The following is a 25,287-nucleotide window of genomic DNA, read 5'->3' on the forward strand; positions in this document are numbered from 1 at the left end:
GAAAGGGGGAAGGGACCTTTTTAGAGCATCCCATTGAACAGAGAGGTTGGAAGAGTTTAAAGCTACAGCCATCGCTGGGGATCTGCTGGGGGTTGTTTCTAGGACCCTCTCAGACACCAAAATCCGTGGGTGCTCAACTCCCTATATACAGGGTGTAATGTTTACATGTGTATAACCTCTGCACATCCTCCACATACTTTTTTTTTTCTTTTTTTTTTAAATTACTTTATTGATTAAGGTATCACATATTTGTCATCAATCCCCTCCCCCCGTTCCTCTCCCAATCCCCCCCACACGCAAGCCCCCCTCCCCCTGTTGTCCATGATCATTGGTTAGGCTCATATGCAAGCACACAAGTCCCTTGGTTGATCTATCTCCCTTGTCCCCACCCTCCCCTACTTTCCCTCTGAGGTCCGACAGTCCGATCATTGCTGTTCTTGTTCCTCAGTCTATGCTGTTCATCATTTCCCCTAGATGAGCGAGCTCATGTGATACTAGGAATACACTTATAGGGACTGAAAACAAGACAAGCAATAATGGTTATGCTGAGAGGCAAATGAATCAGTCTGTAGTGAGTTTCCTTCTGGGCCAACAGTTCTTTTGAGTCCCGGTTTCTATGTCCAGCAGTTGTTAATGTGTTCATAACAGCAATGATATTTCAGCTCTGGATGGTGGACAAACGGTGGTATTGCAGGTCCGACCCTCTCTGGTTTGGTCCTGGGCAATCTGCAGTGACGCATATCTGCTGACTGCTAGTATGGCAAGGCATCGTCAGCGTCTTCCATCTCTGGACTGTTTCTCTTCTGACTTCATGGCTGGATCACTCCTGTCAATTCCTCTCTGTTGCAGGAATCCACATGTCTCGGAGTTGTTTTCTGAAAATATACAAACATATTCTCGACCAAAAGTTAATAAAGGAATATTTTCTATAAATTTGACTTGCGATCCTTTTTCATTTTTTTGCCCAAATGATTTTCCTTTGGCTTGTTTTGATACCATGTATGTTTTACCTGGGTGACTTGCTGTTAGCATTACAAATGAAAGTTAATTTTCTAAAGTAAAACTTTTCTAGATGTAATTTATTTGCAGGATATTTTTCCTTACATGATATTCTTCTACTATCCCCCCTTTTTTGGTTTAAATATTGGGAGGCTTTTGGAAATTTTATGCTGTAATCTTGATAGCTTTTAAATTTTACTTTTTTACACTAAAATGTGACTGCTTTAGGTTCATTATATGTTACGCAATTTTACCATGAGATGAACTACCAATAAAAATTTTAGTTAACACTTTAGTAACAGCTTTTTTGTCCAGTACAATTGATTTTTCTAGAGTATTTGCTTATTTTGATTGGCCAATTTAAATTAGTCTGAAAACTTGACTACTATTTTACTGTCAAATTTAATACTCTAACAACCATCTTGTTTTACCCTGTAATTATTAGTGGAGAGGATTATTTGCCTTCTTGAGTAGGCCCTGAGCATTCCTGGTGCTAGGCTGGATTTATATATCCTAGACCCCAGTTCCCCGGATCATGGGTGCAAGACATCTCCATCAAGTCTTGTTGCGGTGAGAGGGCATCTGCTGTCAGCCAAGTCTCTGTTACCTGGGTCCCGATTTGAGCTGGGCATGTGAAGCTGAGCAGCCATGGGGGCAGGAGATCTCCTTCAGCAGGGGTGAGGGTTCAGGCCCCTGCAAACTTGGGGGGGTGAAGGTCTGTGCCCCACCTCTGTTGACCCCCAAGTTCTCTCCTGATGGCCCCTGTGCGACTGTGCCTGTCTTAGGTTGTTCTTCCCTGAGGAATCTTACCCGTCTCTGGCTAACCAGCCATCCTCCGGGGCCAAGCAGGGTGATGTGAGGTTTAGTTCTGTCTCCTTGGTCGCCTATGCCCCCATGGCCTCCGCGCCCAGCACCTGTCTTGGGATCCCCTTGCCTCCACATACTTTAAATCCTCTTTACATTACTTATGCTACCTAATATAGTGTGTGTGCTGTGTAAATAGCTGTTATACTGTGTTGTTTAGGGAATAACAATAAAAAGTTTGGTGTAGCCCTAATCGGTTGGACTCAGTAGATAGAGCATCGGCCTGCAGACTGAGGGGGTCCCAGGTTCAATTCCGCCAAGGGCATGTACCTTGGTTGCAGGCACATCCCCAGTAGGGGGTGTGCAGGAGGAAGCTGATCAATGTTTCTCTCTCATCGATGTTTCTAACTCTCTAGCCTTCTCCCTTCCTCTCTGTAAAAAAAAAAAAAAAAAAAAAATCAATAAAATTAAAAAAATGTTTGGTGTAATATTGATAAATCTGGGTCACATATACCTGCAACTCAGGTCACTAGGGAAGCTCATCGTGAGGCTTGAAAATGCTGAAAAATTATCCATTTTAGCTCCCATTTCCTAGCATTTCCACATCAGCCTTCTGTTTTGCCTTCTCATTACTCATGGTGGGTACTCATTAAGTAATACACAATTATGAAGACGTGGCTCAAAACTTCACACTGAGCACCCTGCTGGGGGCTGTTCTCCGCTGAGGGAACGACGTGCCACAGGAGTGCCTGGACCTGGATGTGCTCAGCTGAGCATCCGGGACCAGGCTATGCACATAGAGGACCGCTTACTTCAAAGGGAGATGAAGGCGCACGGCCCTTTACACCGAGATTCTAATAAAAGCGGTGAGAGCCTCCCATGTGCACCCTAGGAGATGCAGTGGCCCTGACTTCACATGTGGGGACCTTTGCAGGGGGCGGGGTAGGAAGAGAAATAGTACCTCTACTTCCTCTGCAGCTTTCTCTGCTGAACTGTGCGAGTCTGTAAACCATTCAACATAAACCGTTCATTCTTCATATCATGTTGGCCCATGCTTTGCCCATTCCCACCCTTTCCTTTCCCTACCGACACTGGATCAGTTCCTACTGGGTTCTGCAGTGAGTGACAGGAAATCCAAAATATAGAAGCCTATCTACCTCTTAAGTAAATTAAGTCAGGGGGTAAGCAGTGGGTGTCAGTTATGGTGGGCCCGTGATGATCAGGGACTCAGGCTCCTACCTTATTGCTCCCCATCCTCAGCCAGCTCTATTCACTTCATGGTCCATGTGGCTGCTCCAGCTCCGGCCATTGCCTCTTCATCCCTGTCTTCAAGCCAGCAGAATGAGGAAAGTGGCAAAGAGTCACATGTCCCTTCCTTCAGGGACACTTCTGGGTGTTACGGATACTCTGTTCCCACTTACTTCCCATTGATGATCACACGCGTAGCTACACACAGGAAGTGTACGTTCAGTCTTTTTCTAAGCAGCAAGAAATTGGAGGAGGGTTATTACCAAGAACTAAAGGAGAAACCGATTCGGGGAAGCAGCTAAGAAAAGTCCGCTGCCATTGTAATCATGAACTGAGGGTAAGTGCTGGTGGGCCTGCCATCTATCAGGGGTCTTGGTGAAGGAGAAGCCTAGTGGTCAGCTGGGCAGAGAGGGGCCCGATGTGGCAGCGGGCACAGGCTGAGGAGCAGCCATAGGAGATACTGTGGGAAGCAGTGTAGGGTAGGACATACTCTGTGTTGAAGGACCAGGTCTTCCCTCATTCTTTTTTATTTTTAATATATTTTATTACAGAGAGGAAGGGAGAGGGACAGAGAGAAATATCAATGAGTGAGAAACATCAATCAGCTGCCTCCTGCATACCCCCACCTGGGGATGTGCCCGCAACCAAGGCACATGCCCTTGACCAGAATCAAACCCGGGACCCTTCAGTCGGCAGGCCGACGCTCTATCCACTGAGCCAAACCGGTTAGGGCTCTTCCCTCATTCCTATCCTGTTTGAACCTACCCGCGTCTACTGCTGGGGGGCAAGGACGCTGCCTGAGCCAGGAGTGACCAGCCCCAGTAAGTACACCCCACCCGTATTCCTCTACTTGTTCTGCTGGCCCCACAGCCGTGTCCAGTTGCTATGAATGTTTCTAACCGCTCATCTCCCTTTCTGCACCCAACCCCTCCCTGGGGAACCGCAGTGGGGACCGGCCCCTGTCCCCACCATGCTTTGCCTAGCCCTGGTCTGGGCAAGGGACGCTGATGGCTCCGACAAGCTTGGACTTGGAAGCCGGCCTCTTCTGCGCCCGGCATTGTGTGATCCTCCGGGACGATAATTGCACTTGACTGAATGCAAGCATTGCAGACACAGGTCAGGATTGCGCAAGGGGAGGCCAGGGGGCGGCGCACAGCGCTGCGTGGAGTCCTTGGCTATCCCGCCGGCGCTGCGAGTCCAGCCCCCCACCCCCCCTCCTCTCCTGCTCCAGCTCCGGTCCGCAAAAGAAGCGAAACAAAAGCAAAGAAGCCCATCGAGATTCTCACAGGGGGAGGGCGGCGGGCCATGGGCTGGGGGCGCCCAGGATGCAGCCCTGACAGCGGGCGAGCGCAGAGCTGGCAGCAGGCAGCTCAGGCGGACGCCTGGTAGAATTCTACGGGAGCCAGCAGGGCAGCTGCGCAGCGACGCCACAGGCGGTGGGTGGTACTGCAGCGCACTACGCCTGCGGGCGGGGCCAGCGTCCCGGCGGCCTCCCGGGTTCTACTGGCTACGCATGCCCAGTGCGCTGCTCAAAGCTCCCGTCCCGCAGGCCGGTGGGTGGTGAAGCAAGGCGTGAGCAATCGGGAGCTCCAGGGAAGGAGGCAGGGCGGCTGGGATCTGAGCCTAGCCTCAGGCGCTGTCCTCTGCCCGGACAACCCGCATGGAAGGTTGCTCCACTTAACTCCTTTTTACTGTTGAGAAAAGCGTCTCAGAGACTGGCAGTAACTTGCCCTAGGTCACACAGCTGGTACAGATGAGTAATGGGATGAGAATTGGACCCTGCAGCCTCCACTCCCTGCGCCCGAGGACTGGGAGAAGAACTGAACTGAGCTGGGGGACGGGGGCAAAGAGGCATTTATCCCTCTTTCACAGATGAGCAAACTGAGGCCAAAGAAATTACTAGAAACTTGTGAAAAGTCTTAAACAATAACAAAAAAAGCCATGGATGTCCTGTTTATTCATTGTCTTGAAGCGCCTGAGATTTACCTGTCCTTGCCTCCCCTCCCCCAATGTAGCCCAAAGTTCCCAATCCCGCTGTTAGAGACCTGGCCCTTTTCCAAGGCACAGTGGGGTCAAGTGCCTCCCTCTGAGCCACCGTCCTCCCTGGCAGAACGGAGGAAATGACTCCTTACGGTCGCAGTTTGTAAGTGGCTGGGATGATCCAAATCCGCACCGCGCTTCCTGCTCTTCCTCAAACATGCCCAGTGTGTGCCCACGGCAGGGCCTCGGCACATGCTCTCCCCTTTGTGTAAAGCTCCTCCGCCTTCCTGCACTGGCTCCTCCTCCTGACTTAGAGCTCATCCTCTAACCCTCGCTTCACCGAACCATGCAGATCCTTTCTCTTGCTTTGCACCCCCTTTCACATCACACGCCCCAGTTTTATTTCCTCCCCAGCCGGCCTCTAGCACTCCCCAATTATTTATCCCATTAATTGTCCGAGCTCTACAACCCCCTGCTAAAGGAATGCTCCCAAAGAGCAGAGCCTTATTTTGCTCTTCATCCTATCCTCAGCATCTGACCTGTGCCTGCAAGGAACAGGCATTCAGATGTTTGTTGAATGAATAAGTGAGCAAACATCAGCTCCCGGCCATTACACTCAGTGGCTGGTTTTGTTCGTATGCCTTTCCTCTTTCCTCCTGTATGTTAGGCAATCATCTCTGGGAGTTTCTTAGGGTTGCTGTAACAAACACACTTACTATCTTACAGTTCTAGAGGCTAGAAGTCTGAAATCGAGGTGCAGCAGATCCTTGCTCCCTCCAAAACCTAAAGGGGAATAGCCTTTCTTGCCTTTCCCTGCTTCCGATGGCCCCCAGGCGTTCCTGGCTTGTGGCAGCAGCACTCCAACTTTGACCTTAGTCTTCATGTGGCCTTTCTCCCTGGGTCTCTGTGTCTTCACATAGCAGTCTCCTCTGTTTCTTCTCTAAGGATGCCAACCATGGGACTAGGGCTCACCTGATGACCTCGTCTAAACTATGTCTGCAGAGACCCTCAGTTCCAAATAAGCGCACATTCACAGGGGTGAGTTTGCATCCGCACCCACTGGCCATTTAGGGCTCTCACATACCTTTTGAAGGGGATAGAATTCAACTTGTAACAGAGGTGATCCATGGAACACGAGGAAGAGATTTAGACAAACTAAGCTGGAAGACGGGGAAAGAAGACTGAAGGGCTGACCTACGTGTGGGACAGGCGCACTGGGTGAATGTCCAGAAATAACATTTCTGGGTGAACTCTCCCTGCTTCGGGACTTTTAGGGAACAACCCTTCAACTTTAGGGGTTTCCATCCCTGCTTGGCCCTTTTGCAGGCTGTAAACTCCTCATTTCCCAACCCTTCACGGAGTATTTTTGTCACTGAATTTGGGCTCCTGAGAAATATAAAAAAACTGCTACCGGGCACTTCTCATGCGCCAGGGACTGTGCGAGCCCGGACCTGCTCCCTCCTGCGTAATGCTGAGGACTCATTGTGCGATGGGTGCTATTATTCACTGACCTTCACATCAGTGCTGAGGTTCAGACAGGCTCGGGAGCAGGCTCACAGCTTCGTGCCAGTTGGGGTTTATAACCAGTTCTGCCTGCAGGGGAACCTCCAGGAAACGCAGAGGGACTTCCATTCATTCTACTTGCCTCAAGAGGGCCCAGCTGTCTGGGTGCATGGGTGCAAGTTACAAGGAGATGAAACAAATTAGACTAAATTTTAGGGGGGAAATCTCTACTACTCAGACTTGGGATTCTCCAATACTTAAAATGAACAGTTTTCCCTGAATTTGGCTCCTTTCGTTGCTAAAAATTGCCTGGCAGTGGCCAGATTAGATTCTTGGCACCCTTCCCAAGCCCACCTCACTCTTAAGGGAGACAATGAACTCCTGTCCCGTTCTCTCGGCTATGAACTCTTGGTACATCAGTGTGTGTTCTGAGAAGACATCCACGAGCGCCCGGGGCCCTCGGAGACAGAGCGCCCTTCGCAGCGATGGGTCGAGTATGGCAGCAGAGAGCCCATGTTGGTGATCCGCTCCGGGTTGGTATTCCCTCCGTCCGGCTCTTGCTCGTTCAGTCTGGGGCAGTTTTATCCTGCTGCTGATCCTGTGGCTGACACTGTGTCTAGAACTCCATGTTGAAGAGTGGACCCAGCCCTGCCTCTCCTCCCTGCTTCTGGCCCATGCCCATGCCTGACCCCTGGCCTCCACAGGAAGGCGCCAGAAGCCAGCCTTGCTCCTTCCGGAGCTTTGAAACAGACTTTCGGCTGTGATCCCTGGAGAAGCAATTTGCCCTGATGAGGGAGCAATTTTATTTGATAGGGGAACGCATCTGTGTCCCTGATTGTGGGGACTCTAGCGACATGGCCCCACTCTTTCCTCTGGGAGGGTCTATTCTAAATACTTCTTCCTCCCAGAAGGACAGAAGTGAGCGGGTGCCGGGGTGGGGGTGCAGGGGCGGGGGTCCCAGAAATGGTTCTGGGGTCGAAGAAGCAGGAAAAAACCGCTGGCATTGCATGAGCTCACTCCATCTACAGATGCTCCCACAATCCTTGTCTTGTCTGACCCTCACACCCACCTACGTAACCGACGAGGCTTCGGGGCTGAGACTCAGGGAGGCCAGGGGACTTCCTTGCCCAAGGCTCCGGAGCTGGGGCGTGGCGGAGTCAGGATTCGAACCCGGCCTTCTAGACCATCTCAAGAGAGGACTCGGGAGAATGAAGACCTGATTCCTTTTCTCTTGACGTCACTCGCCGGCTGCTGGACTTCAAGCTCCACGCGGGCAGGGGTGGCCGCAGCAGGGCACAGAGAGGGTGCCCGCGAGTGGGCACTGGGCCCAGGCTGGAAGCAGGCAGCCCTGCGGGCACGGAGGCGCCTGGAGCGGGTGGGCATCCAGGCTGAGCCTGGCCCCTGCACCAGCGGGTGTGGGTGCGCTGGGCTGAGCTCTCAGCCCGCCCCCGGGCTGTCGGGTCTTCGGCTTTGCTCTTGGGCTCTGCATGGCGCGGGGACCAGGCGGGACCACAGCTCCGTTAGGTACGGGCCCCGGAGCCTGCGCACTGCGCACGCGCGGCGCGGCTCCGCCCCCGAGTAGGGACCTACAGCGGCGGGTGTGGGGCGCGGCGCCGCGGCGGCGGCACGGCCTGGGCCCGGGTCTCGGCGCCCCTCCGTGCACCGGGACTGGCTGGTGAGTGGCTGGGCAGGAGGGCCAAGGCTCCGGGTTCGAATGCGCGGGGCAGGTGGGGTCTGGGCGAGAAGGGGGGGGGGGGCGCGGGGGCCGCCGAGTCGGGGCGGGACTGGGGGTGCGGGCCGGGTCCTGCGCGCCCACCCCGGTCTCCCGGCTTCCTGGCCAGGTGGCCCCGCACAGGCGGGTGCGGGCTGGGTGCCGGGCCGGGGGCGAGCGGCGGGGGGGATTGGTGCCAAGCAGGGACAGAGGGTGGGGGTAGGGAGCGGGACGGGAGGTGCGGGAGCGCACAGCCCCGAGCGGCCCCGGTGGCGGGGAGCGCGGTGCGGCGCCCCCTGCCTGCCCGCCCGCCTTTGTGCCGGCGAGACCCGCAGGGTCGCCCCGGAGGCGCCGGGCCGCCCCTCGGTGGCCGCGGGTCCGGGCTGCGGGCGCTGGTGCGGCGCCGCCGGTGCCTCCAGGCCGCCCCGTGTTTTAAATGATGCCTCTCCTGGGAGCCTTCTACCGGTCGGGGGAGCAGGAAGTGTCGTCAGGAGGCCATTTTTAAAGCCTCCTTCGGCCTCGGAGGTGCGCGCTGACGTGTTCTGACTTAGTCAGCGGCTCCCCCTCCATCCCTCGAGGAGGCCCGGCCGGCCGGCCCCGGAGACCACGGGGCACCCCTTGCACCGCGCTGCCCTCCAGCGCCCACGCCGTTTGCTGTGGACTCGCCTCGAATCTTGTACCATCGGTGTGAGCGTGCCAACAATAAACTTGAAAACCGACTGGCATTGTCTTTTTCTTGGGTGTTTTAGGGCGTGTCCAGGGACGGGCTTCTGTTTTGGGGGGGACCTGGGCATCTTTTGCTGGGGAAGGAGAAGAGAGGACTGCCCCCACCCCACCCCCACTCCAGCCTGCCTGTTTATCTTAGGGTTGCTGGGCAGTTCCAGGCCAGGGGAACAACGCAGGATGCCAAAGAACGAACATTTCTCCATGGGAAGGAGAAAGCCAAGGGAGAGAATGAAAAACACTTCCGTTCCTCACGGATGTTGGGTATTTAACAGACCCCCGACTTTAAAAAAACCATGCAGTGACCCACCTTTATAAAACGAAATGCGAAATGCTGAGCGTTGTTTAAAAAATCTATAAACGGCTAAACTGTGATGTGTTCGAACCCTTCAACACTGTCCCCTAAGTGTAGAATGAGAGTCACCAGGAGCGGGGAGGACTTGCCTAGAGGAGCAGACACTACGAGTGTGTATCTGTCTCTGAGTCACACACGCACAGTTCAGCCAGCCCCGTGCTGGGCGCACACAGCAGTCAGTAACCGGCCACAGGCTCCTGAGAAACACGGTTCTTTAGAAACCCGCACCCTATAGGCTCTGTGAGCGCTGGAATGCAAGCAGAATGTCCGGCTTTTTAAATTGCATGAGATCGATGTTTTCTGGGATGCATTTTTTTAAAATTACTATTTACTTGGGTTCTAACGTAGCCTTGAAAAGTAACACGTGCGTGTGTCCAGTTTTGCTGTGCTGATGGCGTTCGCTGCAAGTGCGTTTTGAAAACAGACCGAGGAGGAGGGCATGATTCTGTCTGTTAGGCCTCCTCCCTGGTGCGTTATGCCAGACGAATGTCAATTCTAAAAACCCAGGAATAGCCATTAAAAAATGAAAACATGTCTACTTGCTCTTAAGTAAGTAAGGGGATCTGGGCCAGTTTTTGTGCAAGAGGAAGAAAAAGAACATTATTGTCGCCATAAAGGCTGGCATTTCTTTCTTTCTTTCACTCATTCATTCATTCATCCGGCATGTATTAAGTGTAATGGCCACGCCCTGTGCTGTTGACTGTGACGAACAAGGTCCTTCCTTGCCAGTGAGGTTTTCCGGTCTCAGTTGTTCTCTAGCTGCCTAGCAGAGAAGGCATTTTCTTTGTTCACAAACTCAGAGACTGCCATTTCCAGGATCCACCCTCCAGCTGAAAGTGGCTGGAGATCCTTTAAACCAGACACTCATCCTGGGGTGAGGGGCGGGGAGGCAGCGGCGTCACCTGGGAAGAATTTTAAGCCACAGGCTTGAGCCACCCCAGGCAAAGGGTCCTCGGAGTCCTGGGAGGCCTTGTTTTCCGGTCTAAGCTCCCTCTGTGACTTTGCCCAACATCCCTGCTTGAGAAGCACTTTGGGGGCTCATCCCCCTTTTTCTGGAAGAAAAGTATCTGGAGAAACCGAGGCTGCACAGGCCTGGGACTTCTTCAACCCAAGTGTCTGGCTTCTGTTGCAGGGCTGTTCGTGCAGGGTTCTGAGTGTAGACGCCTGTGCCAGGGCCTGGAGTACAGACCGGATGGGCCCGGGTGCCTGAGAAGACCAGCCAGAGCCGCTGCCACCTGCCCTGCTTTGGACTCGCATCCACGGCTTGCCGGCTCCGGGCCAGAAGGCGGAACCGTGCCCAGCACAGCAGATGCTGTGACCTCGGCGCACAGCCTCACCCAGCGGGTAGCAGGAAGCGAAGGATTCCCATTAGTCACCAGCTGACCAGCTCCTTGACCTTAGAAAAGCCACACGGCTTCTCCAGGCCTGTTCTCTCCCAGGAAGCAGGTAACTGGAGGTGTGCTTTGAGGAGGTAATGTATGAGTCTGCTCCTGCAGGCACCCTTCTGCCTGGCCTGGGCCAAGGGGCTCTGAGATTGACGGATGCAGCCGGCCACGGAGCGTCCGGATCCGATCACGGGGGTAGCTTTTACTTCTCTCCACCTCCTGTTAAAGGCAGCAGCCCCTGGCAGGTGTGGGGGTCAGGCAGTCCCGGGGCAAGCGCAGTGGGCTCACCGTGCCAGCCACTGTGCCGGGAACGTTGCAGTTTCCGAGAGTCTGCTAAGTGGTGACTGTCATTACGTACTTCACAGAGAGCCTCAGTGATGGTATTTCCAAGGTCACGTGGCTAAGCAAGGTATGACCCAGAGTCCACTTGCCTAATCACCTCATTGCAGTCTAAGGCAGAGGCCTTGTCCTGCCTCCGGGCACCCGCAGGTGGGTCCGGGTCTAAAAGGCTGCACAGGATGCTGGTATTCTTGCCACTCCTGCACGCTCCCCTGCACCTGTCCTGCCAGGTGCTTGTTCTCAGCCTTGGCTGCCCCCCAGAACCACACCTGGGGCCCAGGCAGCATTAGTTTGGAGCCTCCCACACAGGGTGACCGACCATCCCAGGGACCTCTTTAAAAAATAGGTTTCACCTCCTGCACCTATTATGAAACGTGGGCACCCTGATGCAGGCAAGGTTTAAGCATCACTGGTTTTCGGGGAGGTATTTCTCCTGTGTTTGATTATACTTTTTATTAAACTCTTACTTCATTTCCTTTATGAAATTTGATTTTTCCTAAAGGCAAAAAAAAAAAAAAATGACAGAAATACAAAAATGTATTACCTTAGAGACCCGAAGTCACTAGCTGTTTAATAACAGAATTTTGTAATATTCCTTGTAAAGACTACCTTGGTTTATATCTTGTATTTTTTAATGCCAACAAGAGCATACTTGCTTCTTAACGTTGATGTTTCCACATATAGAACTCTGAGTTGTAGACTTGAACTCTAGCATTAGTCACAGCCTTTCTTTCGAAAGGTTTCCTGTTAAACTGTTTTTCTTTTTAAACTATCAGAACCGTTTTCTGAAGTAGTCTCAGCTGATGTGCTCAACGGTGTCGGGTCCAATCCAAAGTAACTCCTTGACAGGCTGCGGGGGTGAGGTGGGGGGGGGGGGTCCTCACCCCCAGCTATGGAACTGCCTCAAGACCTTTCTCTCTTCGGCCCCCTTTGTTAAGCGGAGTTTCTGCTTCTCTGCAGATCACTGACTCTTCTGTGTTCCAAGGAGTCTTACAAAAATGTACATTTCTTTCTTGACAAAACATGTACTGACTGCCACGTATAAGGTTACCTGCTGTTTGCATAGATACCTGTCCCTCACATCAGCCGTGTAAATTAGGCATTCTTTATCCCCATCTTACAAACGGGAAAACTCGGGCTCAGAGAAGCTAAGTCCGGCATCTCACAGCTATCGAGTCAGAAGCCTAGGTTTTGGCCCTTGTTCCTGCCATCCGGGTCGGTGCTGTCCCTGCTGTTAGATACACTCTCACCTGGATGGCGGGGGCATCTGAACGGGCTCTCTTGTCCGGCCTCCAGCCTCTTGCCCGGTTCTGAGCCCCAAGCAAACCGCATGGTTTCAGGTGGAAAGCTAGGGTCCCCAGGGGGGACATTTGTCAGCAGCATTTGGAAAAAATTTTTGTCATCAGAATGGCCACCAATTTGTAGTTCAGAATGGCCACCAGTTTGTAGTTCAGTCATTTCTAAGTGTAAAGCAGTTTGGCAACACGTCCGATAACCTAATTGCTCTATTTCCTGCTTTAGATCCATTTACCATTCAGTTCAATCCTGAGTCTTTGTACTGGTCTGAAAAAGATTTTACTGAGTGAGGCAAGTTTCTTCCTGAATGCCGTCCTACTAGGGAAGTATTACGTTTACACACTTCACGTTGGATCCCTAATGTCGGACTCTCTCCACCCCCTCCCCCAATCAGGGATTACCTGTCTACATGCTCTGGACACTGTGGGGTAGGACAGCCGTCGCCACCCGGTGGTGGTCCGGGAGGTCCGAAGGTTGGCGGCCGCTGGGGTGGGAAGGTTTAAAGACAGACCAGCCTGTGCAAAGGCCCAGCGCACAAGAGGAACGGGTGCCGTTTTGAGCACCTCTGCTACCAGGCTGCGTGCTCTGCCTGCGTTACCTAGTTTGTGTCTCTTCGTTACCCTTGAAGATGGATGCCCTCAGAGCCAGTTTCCTTGCCTGGCGATGCACAGAGGGAAGTCACTCGCCTAAGGACCCAGCAAAGGGACAGATTCGGGGTTGGGCCTGCAGACCTTCACCTCCATTCCCGTTGCTCTTCCTGGGCACACAGCTGCCACCCCGCCCCCGGGACAGGGAGGCAGGAGCCGCAGTGAAAAGCTTTCTGGAAAGGGCTTCCTAAATTTGCTTCTCCGTCCAAAAAGGAAGCAGTTGACCAGCTGATAACTGGTTCTGGCGGGCATCCCTCACGAGCAGAAGTGTCTGTGATGATACAATTGACGCAGTTGGCCAGCTGCTCTTCTTTTCACGTGAACATCCCGCATGGAGACCCATTCGTTTGCTACAGGGACATGGCACAGCTCACTGGGCTTGGAGAAGACGAGGCAGTTATACAAGTTGTAGTTAGAGCATCTTCTCTGCAGTACATCTAAGCACCTGTCCGCCTCTGCCAGTCAGGCTGCAGGGATGGTGTTGCCCCAGAGGTAAATTCTCTTTTAGGCTGAACAACCAAGCAAATGTCATTAAAATTATAAAGTGAGGTTCAGTATATATTCTGGAGAGAACAATTGCCTGGCAGCTAAGAAGCCTGTTAGTTAGCCCCCTTGACTAGTTTTGGGATAGGCATAATTTCATAAAAACTGGAAAATAATATTTTAAGCAGTGTCTGATGTGTGAGGAACTTATCTAAGCCCTTGTAGTCGCATGATCACAGTTCCTTCTCACGGCGGTCCTGCGGTGGAGGTACTATTACTCTGTCTGACGGGGAATCGACAGTTCGCCCAGGTCGCCTAGGAGGCCACCGGGCTGGGGAGTCAAAGCCTGTAATCTAATTCCAGAACCTGTAGCTTCAAGAGCCGTCTCGCTAGTATTCCTCTAATTCTGAATATTGGGTGTTTCCAGTATTGAGAAGTCAAATGCTTCCTTTTTAACAAGAAATGGTATGTACAGTGCTGTATGGTTTTCATAGCCCCCAGTGTCACTGGAGCGGTTCTTACAGTGAGTATCGGCTTTTCATGTGTCCCCACAATAAATCTGAGAAACCAGGACAAGGGAGCTCACAGTCAAAAGGAAGACCCACCAGCAGCAAGTGCTGTACGTGGGCCTTTCCAGGAAGGGTGGGGCCGTGGGGGGCAGTGCATTGGTGACACTGTGTGGCAGGGTCTGGCTGACACACAGGTGATGCTACGTTAAAAAGCTCGCTCTGTGCTGTTCAGAAACAGGCAACTTACTAGTAATGTAAAGGCCATCTTATGTATTGTGTCAAAAGTTAATTAACACTGCCCTAGCTGGTTTGACTCAGTGGATAGAGCATCGGCCCCTTGGACTGAAGGGTCCCAGGTTCTATTCCGGTCAAGGACATGTACTCCTGGCCGGGGTGCGTGCAGGAGGCAACCAGTCAGTGTCTCTCTCTCACATCGATGTTTCTGTCTCTCCCTTCCACTCTCTCTAAAATTCAATGGAAAAATATCCTCGGGTGAGGATTAACAACAACAAAAAAAAGTTAATACTAAGTAGTTTCCATGTTTTGAGAGCCTCCCTAAATTCTCTAAAAGGTTTGTGGTAAGTTTGGAAGGCAGGTGAACACCGACAGTGAGGGTGAGAGTCATTTATTGGGTGCCTTCTCAGTGTCAGGCGCACGCGCACACACGGCCCTTTAGCTGCTGGATTCAGTGTAGTCCTCGGCCGGCTGGGCAGTGAGCTGCCAGGAGGACCCAGCCTAGAGTGCTTGCCCGTGAACCCGATAGAGCAGGTTGCTGGAGGGGGCGGGGAGGAGGAGCCCATTGCTCAGGTGCGCCTGCTGCTGTCCACGAGGAAGTTCCATGGTCAAAGCCATCCCGGTTCTGCCACTTGGTCCATTCATCTGACTTGGGGTGTTCCAGCTGAGGGCCTTTCCCCCCTGGACTAGCGACACAAGTTGCAAAGGCCACAGAGAACGTCTGCTCGCTTTAAGGAAGCCTGACCTCTTTCTCACCGGGACTGAGGGAAATGCCAGTGGAAACATTGCATTGTCCTGAGAATGCTGTGGTCACCAAGCAGATGGGTTCTCCCATAAACTGCACTTGCCAATCACAGCCTGTGCGTCATATTAGCACTTGCTCCTGGGGATTTTTCCCTTAAAATCAGTGCTGGGACGGTTTTGCATAATCACCTCCAAAGGGACCCTGTGTTCCCCAGGCTCTGCGGTGGTTTGGCTCATTCTCTGGGACCTTCCTGTCAGGACCCGCTCACTCTTTGCTAATGTACGTGATCTCACCGTCCAGTATCGGGGTGGCCGGTCTTTAGTGTTAGGAAGGCATGACATCCCTGCGTTTTAAAAGGACCTGAGAGAAAAGGGCAAAACTGCCTTCCGTGGCTTTTGAAGCCTCTTGGAGGCTGGGAAACTGGAAAGGTGCAAACGGAATCCTGGTTTGGATGATGCCTCAAACAGAGGCACCTGGTTACACGATTTCTTTGGGAACGTCTTAGGGTCAGCGTGTCGGGTTCAGCTGGAAGAGTTGGGGAGCAAGCTGTGCCGGGCAGGCCTGTTAGTTTCCTCTCCTCTTGCTGTTCTCCCCGTCCCTTCTCTGTCTGGAAAGGGTAGGATCATGAGGCTGGCAGATGAGAGACGGGCAGATATTTGAACAGGGCTGGGAACCGAGGGCTGGATGAGAGGAGATGTGCGGGGTCACAGCCAGGCTCTGAAGGGGGACTAAGTTGTTGGCAGCTCCAGCGTCGGGATGTAGGAAAGTTACCAGGGGGCTGGTTTCAGTCTCGTTTAAGGGTCAGTTCTTGACCACGAGAACTACGCGATGGTAAAATTAGCCGCGTGGACAGGAAAGGAGTTTCGTGGCACCATCAGAGCATCAGGCGCGTGGTCAGCTGGTGAAGATGTTTTGAAGCTTGGTATCAAGCGCTGATGTCCTTCTGACGCTTTTCCAGACTGCTTGTGCGGGCAGGTTCTAGGCTCGACCTGAACGTGCTGGAGGTGTTCCCCGTGACCCTGCAGAGCCTTCCAGACCTTGTATGGCTCCTGGCCTCTCGGTGCCCCAGAAGGCGGCTGCCAACCCTCCGCAGCGCTGCCCATCACAGAGTGGACACTGCGTGCCCTGAGTGCCGCCCACACTGAGAGGCCCCCCCACACAGAGAGGGGATCCCACACTGAGAGGCCCCCCACACTGAGAGAGGCGCCCCCCACACTGAGAGAGGCGCCCCACACTGAGAGAGGCCCCCCACACTGAGAGAGGCGCCCCACACTGAGAGAGGCGCCCCACACTGAGAGGGGCCCCCCACACTGAGAGAGGCGCCCCACACAGAGAGGGGATCCCACACTGAGAGGCCCCCCACACAGAGAGGGGCCCCCCACACTGAGAGAGGCGCCAGACTTCAACAGTTCTCCCATGGAGACCTGTCCTTAATTCCAGTTGCCACTGAAAAAATTGAAGCCCAAAGGTTTAAGTGGGGTCTTTTTAAGGTCATAAAAGAAAGGCTTTTACAGACCCCAAAACAGACTGGTTTTTGCTTAGTCCTAATTGTGAATTCGGCGGGGGGGGGGGGAGGGGGTATTTAAACATAACCAACTTTTTATATAAAAGTGGTCACCGTGTTACATGCCCTGTGGCACTTGCTGTGGGAAATGTCTGCCTGCACGGCCGCAGCCTGGTCCCCCTCCGTGTCCCAGCTGGTCCCTCTGCCCCATCCCTTCACCCTCCGCAGCTGGAGGCTGGAGCGGAAATCGCTATACAGACCACGTCCCATCCCCACTCCGGTCTCTCCCTGGCTCTTTCCCACGCGAAGGAGAGGCCACGTCCTAGGAGGCTGTGCTGTAGACCCCGCCTTGGCTAGTCTCCCACTCCCCTGCTTGCCTCCAGTTTTTCCTTCGCTTCCCCTCCCGGCTCGGTCTCTCCCTGCTCAGCCCCTTCCTGTCCCTCACATGCTCCAGGCCCACTTCCCACAGACCGGTGCTTCTCTGCTTGAGATGCCTTCTCCCAAACAGCCACATGTTCACTGCCTGGCTGCTCTGGGGTCTATGCTCAGAAGTCAGCTTATTGGTGGGGGGGGGGGGGGCTTTGTCAACTCTTCACCTCCACGCCAGCCCTAAACTTCATCACACAGTTACTCCCTCTCCCTCTGCCTGCCTTTATGGTATTTTGTTCCCAATTACTGTCTGACGAATACATAACCTGCCTCCCCACCCCCTGCCCTCAGGAGGAAGGGACTCATTTGCTTTTGCTCAGTGCCCTGCAGCACTGAGGGTAGTGCCTGGCCCTGTTCACGATACAGGCTCAGGAAGATGTGGGCGGGATGAATATCTGGCTACCGAATACTGTCAGTATTGACTTAGCACTTGTGAAAGCAAGCGGGGTGTGCGTGAGAGCCTTGGGTCCACGCGGGTCCTTAGCTGTAATGCGGAAACGAACAGGTACCCGATCCAAAGCCCCGGCGGCACCACTTGAAGACGCGCATGTCTGAGCTGACTGACAGCGCACTGTCCCAGCTGTTAGTGAGGCCAATGAGAGTATCCCTGTGACATGGCTAGGATGCCCTCCGCGACATTGAAAAATGACTGTCACTCACGAAAGGCTCTTCTGAAGGACCGCTGTGCTTTCCTTACTCCTTGTTTATGTTCACAGTTGGTCTAAGTCAGTGGTCGGCAAACTCATTGGTCAACAGAGCCAAATATCAACAGCACAACGATTGAAATTTCTTTTGAGAGCCAAATTTTTTAAACTTAAACTTCTTCTAACGCCACTTCTTCAACATAGACTCGCCCAGGCTGTGGTATTTTGTGGAAGAGCCACACTCAAGGGGCCAAAGAGCCGCATGTGGCTCGCGAGCCGCGGTTTGCCGACCACTGGTCTAAGTGATGAGTGTTAGAGACCGATTTGAAAATATTTTCAGTTTACATTCCTTATTTGCTTGCTCGGTTGTATTATGTGTTACCATCAATGTGTCTAAGATCCTATGTTGAGATTGAGCATGAATTCCCACGGTCATTGAGATATAGGGTAATAGCTCAGCTAACTCTTAAGTTCATGTGTTCATCATGGTCTGTGATTTCTCTTTTCCCCTTTAGTGTTGCCTGGAATAGCAGAGAATTGGAAACAGTCATATCGGAGGAGCGTGCATCTATGTTGTGGCATTTTAGAAAGATAACTCAGTATGCTCCCCAGAAGGAACCACGTGTCTGCCAATGAGAGTTCGTTGAAGGCTGCCCCCGAAGGATTCAGTCATATGAAGTCTGCCTGGATCCCAGTGGACTGTGTTTGGAAATGCAGCTAAGAAGATGAAGGACGTTGGACAGCAGTTATTCAGTTCACAAGTACTTGATGGACATAACTCTTTGACCATGTCGCCTAGACAACCTCATGCTAATAGAGCCACTCGGCCAGACAGACAAGAAGCTCAGGCGGCTTTGTATCAAGGCTCAGAGGCCGAGGCCGCCGTGATGACCACGGCCACGTGTGTGAAGTGCAAGGCTGTTCACCAGATCCCTCTTCAGGATTTGAAAAAGGGGCCGGGGCAGAGCCACAAGGAGGACAGATACGTGTGCTTCCAGTGCAGCCTTGGCGTGGCTTCTCCCCACTTTCCTTTCGGGAACAGTGATCCCAGCGCGACTCGCGTAGGAAATAAAGCCGACACCATCGCCAGTCCTGGCAATAACAAATTCAAGGTAAGGAACTTTAAACCAGGCAAATACTATTGTGATAAATGTCGCTTTTCCACGAAGGACCCTCTGCAGTACAGGAAGCACATGCTTCAGCACGAAGAGATCAAGTTCATTTGTTCTCACTGCAGCCACATTTCCTACACGAAGGGGGAGTTTCAGAGACACTTGGTGAAACACACAGGCATCTTCCCTTACCGATGCGAGTACTGCGACTATGGTGCTATTAGGAACGACTATATTGTCAAACACAGGAAGAGAGTTCACGAGAGGGCTGGCGGAAAGCGGCAGCCCAAAGTCCTGGCCAAGCTGGAGCCGAAAAGGACCAGCGCATCCAAACCAAACGCGGAGCTTTCCAAAGCCTCCGATCCAGGCCCCGCACTGCAGAGCAAGTTGTCCGATCAGCTCTCCAGGTTCTCCCTCCAGACAAACAAAGACCGAGTGCGCAGCATCACGCTCGTACCCGAGCCGAAGGAACACCAAAAAGACGTGGTGTGTGTTCCAAACAAAGGGACCCTGTTGGAGCCCAGTGAAGTCAGCGTGTTGGAGAACAAGAGCGTGGAGGTGGAAGTGTTATCCCCGGCCACAGAGCCCGTGCAGCCCGGGATGCCGTTGACCGTGGTGGCGCCAGCGGAGCTCGTGGTACCGGCCAACTGTCTGGCCCAGCTGATAGATGTGAAGGTTGTCAATGGAACACAGCAGCTTGTTCTGAAGCTGTTTCCTTTGGAAGAGAATAATGGCCTAGAAGCTGGCGGGGGTGATGGAGGTCATTCTGAACGGAGGACTAACGAGAAGGGTTCAGATGATCAAGGGAAAATGCTCCCTGCAGAACACACCAAGTCCCTGACAACGGAAGGGGGTGTTGGAGAACCTGGAGGCCTTGATAGCCTTCAGTCCGTTCAGAAACAAGTTAAAAATGTGAAATGGGTACGGTCTTACGATGTGTTCATGTCAGATTCCAGTGTGTACCCCTGTGGAGAATCCCTTCTCAAGTCTGCCAGAGTTGAGGATTTGCAGAAAAAAAGTCATATGTATCCACATAGAACTCCTCTTCCTCCCGTTGCCTTACAAGGTCACTCTCCATCATCTATAGTGAAAAACAGTGTTTTGTGTGGCCTTGGCACTGCCCCAAATCCTTTTCCATATAAAGCTGCTGTTTCTTTTACTGAAGATGGGAGGCATTTGCACAGGGACCCCCAGAAGTTTCTTCCTCTGGCTGCATCACCTGCAGCCATTTCCTTCTCGGGAGAAAAGGGCTTTTTGCCCGTCAGTAAAAATGACTTGGAATCTAGAAGTGAGATCAGTATTCCTGTGAGAATGGTTACATCTAGGAGGCTGAAAGACAACCAGACAGAGGAATATAAGGCAGTTTCAAATACAGGCCAGATTTCCTCTCATCGTAAAAGTGAATATTTACACATAAACATAACAGGAGAAGACAGAATCAGAGCTCAGCCGCCTGGGGATAAACTTTGGGAGTTAAAGAATTCCGAAAGGACTAGTGACTCTTTCAGTGGCCCAGTCATCTCATCCGTATTTTCTCTGAGCTCCGGATCTGAAGACGTCCCTGAGGGCGTTAAGTGGAATAGCTCCACATCCAAAATAAAGTCAATTGAACTGCTGCGCAGAAAGATCGCTCAGTTAATTGAATCCTGTGGCAAGCCTCCCTCCCTGGCTGCCAATAATGCACATCGTCGCTCCGTAGGGCAAGCGGCAAAGGTAACTTCAAAAGCTAGCCCTGAAGGTATTCCAGCAATTAATGTGGCACTTACTGGAGCTGGCTATTCCACACACTCTCTCTCAAAACCTCAGGATGACAGCGGTATCAGTAGACAGCTTACCCGTCAGCACATATACCCACAGTTTGTAGAAGGCAGCCATGGGAAAACCGAAAGCCAAGTAACCAGGAAGGCCCATGTTGCGACTCCCGTGTTGATCCCCAAAGGAGCCGTGTTGAGGGTTCTTAATTCCTCTGAGGATGCCCACATCATCGAGGCTACATGTGAAGCGCCCGTCAGCATCCCTTACAGTGAGACACAGTTAATAAAACCCATTCCGTTCTGCCCCGCGAAGCAGACAGATTCAGACTTACAGTCTTCAGCAAGTGAAAGTGGGCCAGTAGACATGTCCCACAGCCTCGACACATCTCTTCGGCCTAAACCGAGAAAAGAGAGTGCTGTTGGTGGCGCCGTCCTGAAAAAAACTGGCCCTCTGCATGGTCAGCAAGGAAGCGGTGAATTGAGTAAGCAAGGGAAAGTGCCCTCCAGAAGTCTTCCCGTAAATAAAAACAAAGCCAAGCAAGTAAATTCATCCAAGAAGAAAAGCAAAATGCAGGCTGACCCTGGCCTCTGTCTCAAGGATCCTTCAATTTTTCAGGTTGCAAGACAGCTTCGACTGATAGCCGTTAAACCGGACCAGTTGATTAAATGCCCCCGTCGGAACCAGCCCGTCATTGTGTTAAACCATCCTGATGTTGATTCACCGGAAGTGACCAATGTGATGAAGGTAATAAACAAGTACAAAGGCAATGTCCTCAAAGTCGTCTTATCGGAGAGGACCAGGTGTCAATTAGGCATCCGACGGCATCACGTTCGGCTGACCTACCAGAACGTGGAGGAAGCCAATCAAATAAAAAGGCAGATGATGTTGAAAATGAAACTTAAAAAAGTCCACAAAAACAACTACCAGGTGGTGGATTCCTTGCCTGATGATTCACCGTGTACATTTAAGTGCTGGTTTTGCGGACGGCTGTACGAAGACCAGGAAGAGTGGATGAGTCATGGCCAACGGCATTTGATAGAAGCAACTAGGGATTGGGATGTTCTTTCTTCCAAGGGCAAATAAGTGAAAAATTGGTGTTTGAAGCAAATTGGTTTTTTTTTTTTACTTTTAGTTTATTCTGATTAGGATTGATTTGTTGTTTTCCCATCCCTAACTCAGTAGGAGAAATAGAGGTTGTAGGAATGGGAGGACCGTTAATTGTTCAGATCCCTTGTAGGAATGTTGAGAACCAGGCGTCTGGTTTCGCCTGATACCTGACTGGAACTCGGAAGGTATTTGAAGCCCCTGAAGGAGCACAGATTTATGGACATGCATTTTTCTGGAGAGAAGTGAGACTTGCAACACAATTTCAGTGGGACCTGAGACCTTTCTGTTTAGCAGCCCGGTTTCTGAGTGGATACCAACCTCTTGTCATCCAGGGAGAGGGTGAGTTTAGAGTGTCTTACACCGGCTCATATCCCAGAATGCTACTGACCAGTTAAACCCATGGTTGGTATGCTCATCCACTTTTTCTTTGCATTAACTCGTCTCCTGAATATTTGGTACATAATGGAAATTATATTTTCTACTGTTATCTTAAATTTGGGTACAGAAAAGTGGCCATTCTTTTAAATCCCTCACCCCCTCTATCATCCTCATTAAGTGTTCTTTACAGCACAGAGAACTGTGCTTTTGGGGACTGTTTGAAAGAATGATTGTCAAGTTTTGCCTGAATTGGCTCCTTCCACAGCGTGTGTTAGGGGAGAAAGAAAACATTTTCAAGCTTTTGCATTCTTTCTTGAACATCTTAATTTATGACAATTGGGGAAGGAATGTGCCTTTTTGCAAATAAAAAAAGAAATGGTCACAAAGGGAAAATATCTCAAATTAAGTCTTTCGTTTGTCCTTACCCCTCTCATAATCAAAGTAGCCAGTTTAAAATGTGGATATGAGGGCCTCTTACAACATAGATCAAACCTGGGGAGATAATGCAAGGTCAGATTGTGGAGACAGCTGTGACTTTAAGGTGACTGAGTTTTCATTTGGGAACTAACTCTCCATCCATCACGCAGGGCTCACAGACACTGCCCTCCACCCCAGGTTGCAGCCTTCTCTCCTTTGCCACTTATTCCACAGAGGGGCCTGTTCAGACAACTCCCCACTCACCTCCTGTCCCTTTGCTTTTGTGCCTTTGAGGCCCCTTAAAAGTAGTCCCTCGTGAAAATACTAAAAATGGGCATGAATCAACAAAATGCAAACGTCCCACCATCTTTGTTAAGATTATAGGAACACTATCCCGTGTCTTCAATGATAGTAACAATGTGCTTCTAATTGACCTTTGCCACAGTCCTGCTTTCCCCATTGCTCGCTTTGCTAGGAAGCAGCTCAGAACATTCCTGCTCCCCTCTCCATCATCAGGTGTCAAGACTGATGCTGAGCTGAACAGCACCTTCGTGTGCATCAGAAAACAGCCCGCCCTCTTGGGCAATACTCAGTTGGCAGATGGAGCTTGGACTGCGTCTTAGTCCTTCCTTGCCCACTCAGCTGGGCCCCAACGGTCCTGCAGAAGGCGAACGGCTCAGACACACGGCAGCCCGGCCCTTCAGTGCTCCTCGCTGTGGCATTCAGGCCTGTGCTGGGGCAGGGAATGCCACTGGGGTTGTCACAGCTGAGGAAGACGCGAGAGAGATTCCTGTTGCATTGGGTAGTCAGAGATGGATATTTCTTTTTCCCCACAGGGAAAGTCTTAGATTACCCTCTGATGGGGGTGAGAGGGGTGTTGCAGTTCTTCTGTGTCATTGTTTCTCATTACAGTAGTTAACGTCTTATGTGTAATTTGGGACATGACCACTGAGTTGGTTAATTTTCGTTGAAATTTGAAATTTGGATTTTTTATGTGTATATATGTGTATGTACACATATCAGTATTTTTTACCATATGAAAACTAATACCTAATTTTCTGATTTCCTATTTTATAATGAAATTAGGTGGTTTGGAAAATATAAAATGTTTTATATTCTAGAAATAACTTATTTTGGAAGTACCTTTTTATAATGGTCTGATCTCACTTTGAGCAAATGAAAGCACAGTCGAGAGTGGGTCGGATTTGTATGAACAAACGGAGTGGCCACCCCGGCGATCATTTCATCACAGGCCTTGGTCCCACACATTTCCCGTCGGGGCGTTCTGAGCAGTGGAGCGCGCCTGCCTCGCTGCATACAGGAGACCATGCGCAGGTTTGCCCGTGTGTAGGTCTGTGCCCCTCCAACGTGAAAGGAGCCTCCTGAGGCATTCAGAGAAGAGAAGGCTGTGATTTTCTTTCTCCTCCTATACCTCACTACATAGTCGCATCTTTCCTGAAAGCTTAGTCTGGCCTTTCGGGAGAGAGCCATGAATCGGGTCAGTGTTATGTGTCAACATGAAGTATTTACACTTTGCAGCATCAACCCTTTTGCAAGTATTACCTAAAGCAGCTTACGTCCTTGTACAGAGCTCACGTTCATGAGGGGGTTCAGAATTACAGTACTTGTTCAGGAATCAGGAAGGCTCCTGGGAGTCGTAAAAAGTGAGGATGCAAAGACTGGCTGTCTTCCTTCCCTATGTGAAGAGCATTAGAAAATAGCTTGTTAGCATGTAGGTAAGTGTGAAATGCGCTGTAGCGTCATTTCTAACAAGATTGGAGAAGGGAGCAGAGCTGGGTTGAGTATTTGTGTGCTCTTTCTTGCCATGATTTTGAAGGACCTCCTTTCACTAAACTTTACTAATAGTACTTAACTAATGACATCATTTTACGCTTATTTTTAACAGATTTTCTTTTGGGGAGCAGAAATGAGATGATCTTATATTTATGATATGACAAAGAGTGAACGTTGTTTGTTTTTTCTAATGACTTAATAGATTATATTTTACTCAAATTTTTTCCCCAGCCCCAAACAATTTTGTGAGCCCCTGTTCTGGGCCAAGTGCTGTTGAACTAAATGGAACACAATGTATTAACCCTCCAAAGCCCCTGCCTCCTGCTCTGGGACCTCCCGTAGAAGCCGTCGCAGGAAGTGAAGGTGTGATGCTGCCCCGCCTTTCGAAGACGGTGGGAACCTGTCAGTGTCAACGTGAGAAAAAATAAAACCTTGCATAGCCCGTTTCAAGCACCCCTAGAGGTTCTGTGTTAACTGTGTGCTGCTGCGCTTTGGAAACATTTATATAGAGATTTAGAAGTTGGAGTAAATTTTGTTAAATAAAGCAACTGTCAACATTTCTCTGCCCTTTCATTTCAAATGTTAAGCAGCGTGGCTCGCTCTTGCACAGCCTACCTGCACGCGGTACATTCCTGACCCACGTACAGTCCAGGCAGCGTCACCGTACACAGCGCAGGGGCCTTGCTTCCCCTGGGGTCTGTTCTGAATTCCATGCCCTGCTGGTTAACTATGCACCCTGAGAGGAGGCCAGGTGACATTTTTTTATTAAATATATTTTTATTGATTTCAGAGAGGGAGGGAGAGGGAGAGAGAGAGAGAGAAACATCAATGAGAGAGAATCATTGATTGGCTGCCTCCTGCACACCCCCTACTGGGGATTGAGCCTGCAACCCAGGCCTGTGCCCTTGACCGGAATCGATCCTGGGACCCTTAAGTCGGCAGGCCAATGCTCTAGCCACTGAGCCAAACCAGCTAGGAGCCCAGGTACATTTTTGTTTTGCTCTGGCTGAAATCTGCAAGGTGCTGGTGTGGGCAGCAGTGTCAATCTTTGCACCATGGTCAGTGGCCTCATGGGAGAATGTACGGGCACTTAACCTGCATAGCTCTCCACGGGGAGGGGTCCTGGGTGGGAGTGCTCAAGCCATTGAGAAGCCTCGGGACCACACTTACATGGGGAGAAGGGGCG

General features: G+C 51.4%; 1 protein-coding gene across 2 annotated transcripts; it reads left to right on the forward strand.

Annotated features, from left to right (window-relative positions):
* The first annotated feature begins 18,191 nt into the window (after positions 1–18,191).
* Positions 18,192–24,660, forward strand: ZNF518B (zinc finger protein 518B). 2 transcript variants are annotated; one of them, XR_008554503.1, is made up of 2 exons: positions 18,192–21,851; positions 22,753–24,660. XR_008554503.1 is itself a non-coding variant. In XM_054708155.1 (2 exons), the coding sequence occupies exons 1-2, from the start codon at positions 18,264–18,266 to the stop codon at positions 21,486–21,488; spliced, it is 855 nt and encodes a 284-aa protein (XP_054564130.1). In that variant the 5' UTR covers positions 18,192–18,263; the 3' UTR covers positions 21,489–24,660. The 2 variants fall into 2 exon arrangements, 1 of the variants encoding a protein (XP_054564130.1); XM_054708155.1 differs by having other exon boundaries at positions 18,192–18,650; positions 21,021–24,660.
* Positions 24,661–25,287: the final 627 nt, after the last annotated feature.

The sequence above is a fragment of the Eptesicus fuscus genome, chromosome 2, assembly GCF_027574615.1.
Source record: "Eptesicus fuscus isolate TK198812 chromosome 2, DD_ASM_mEF_20220401, whole genome shotgun sequence".
Taxonomy (NCBI): Eukaryota; Metazoa; Chordata; class Mammalia; order Chiroptera; family Vespertilionidae; genus Eptesicus; species Eptesicus fuscus.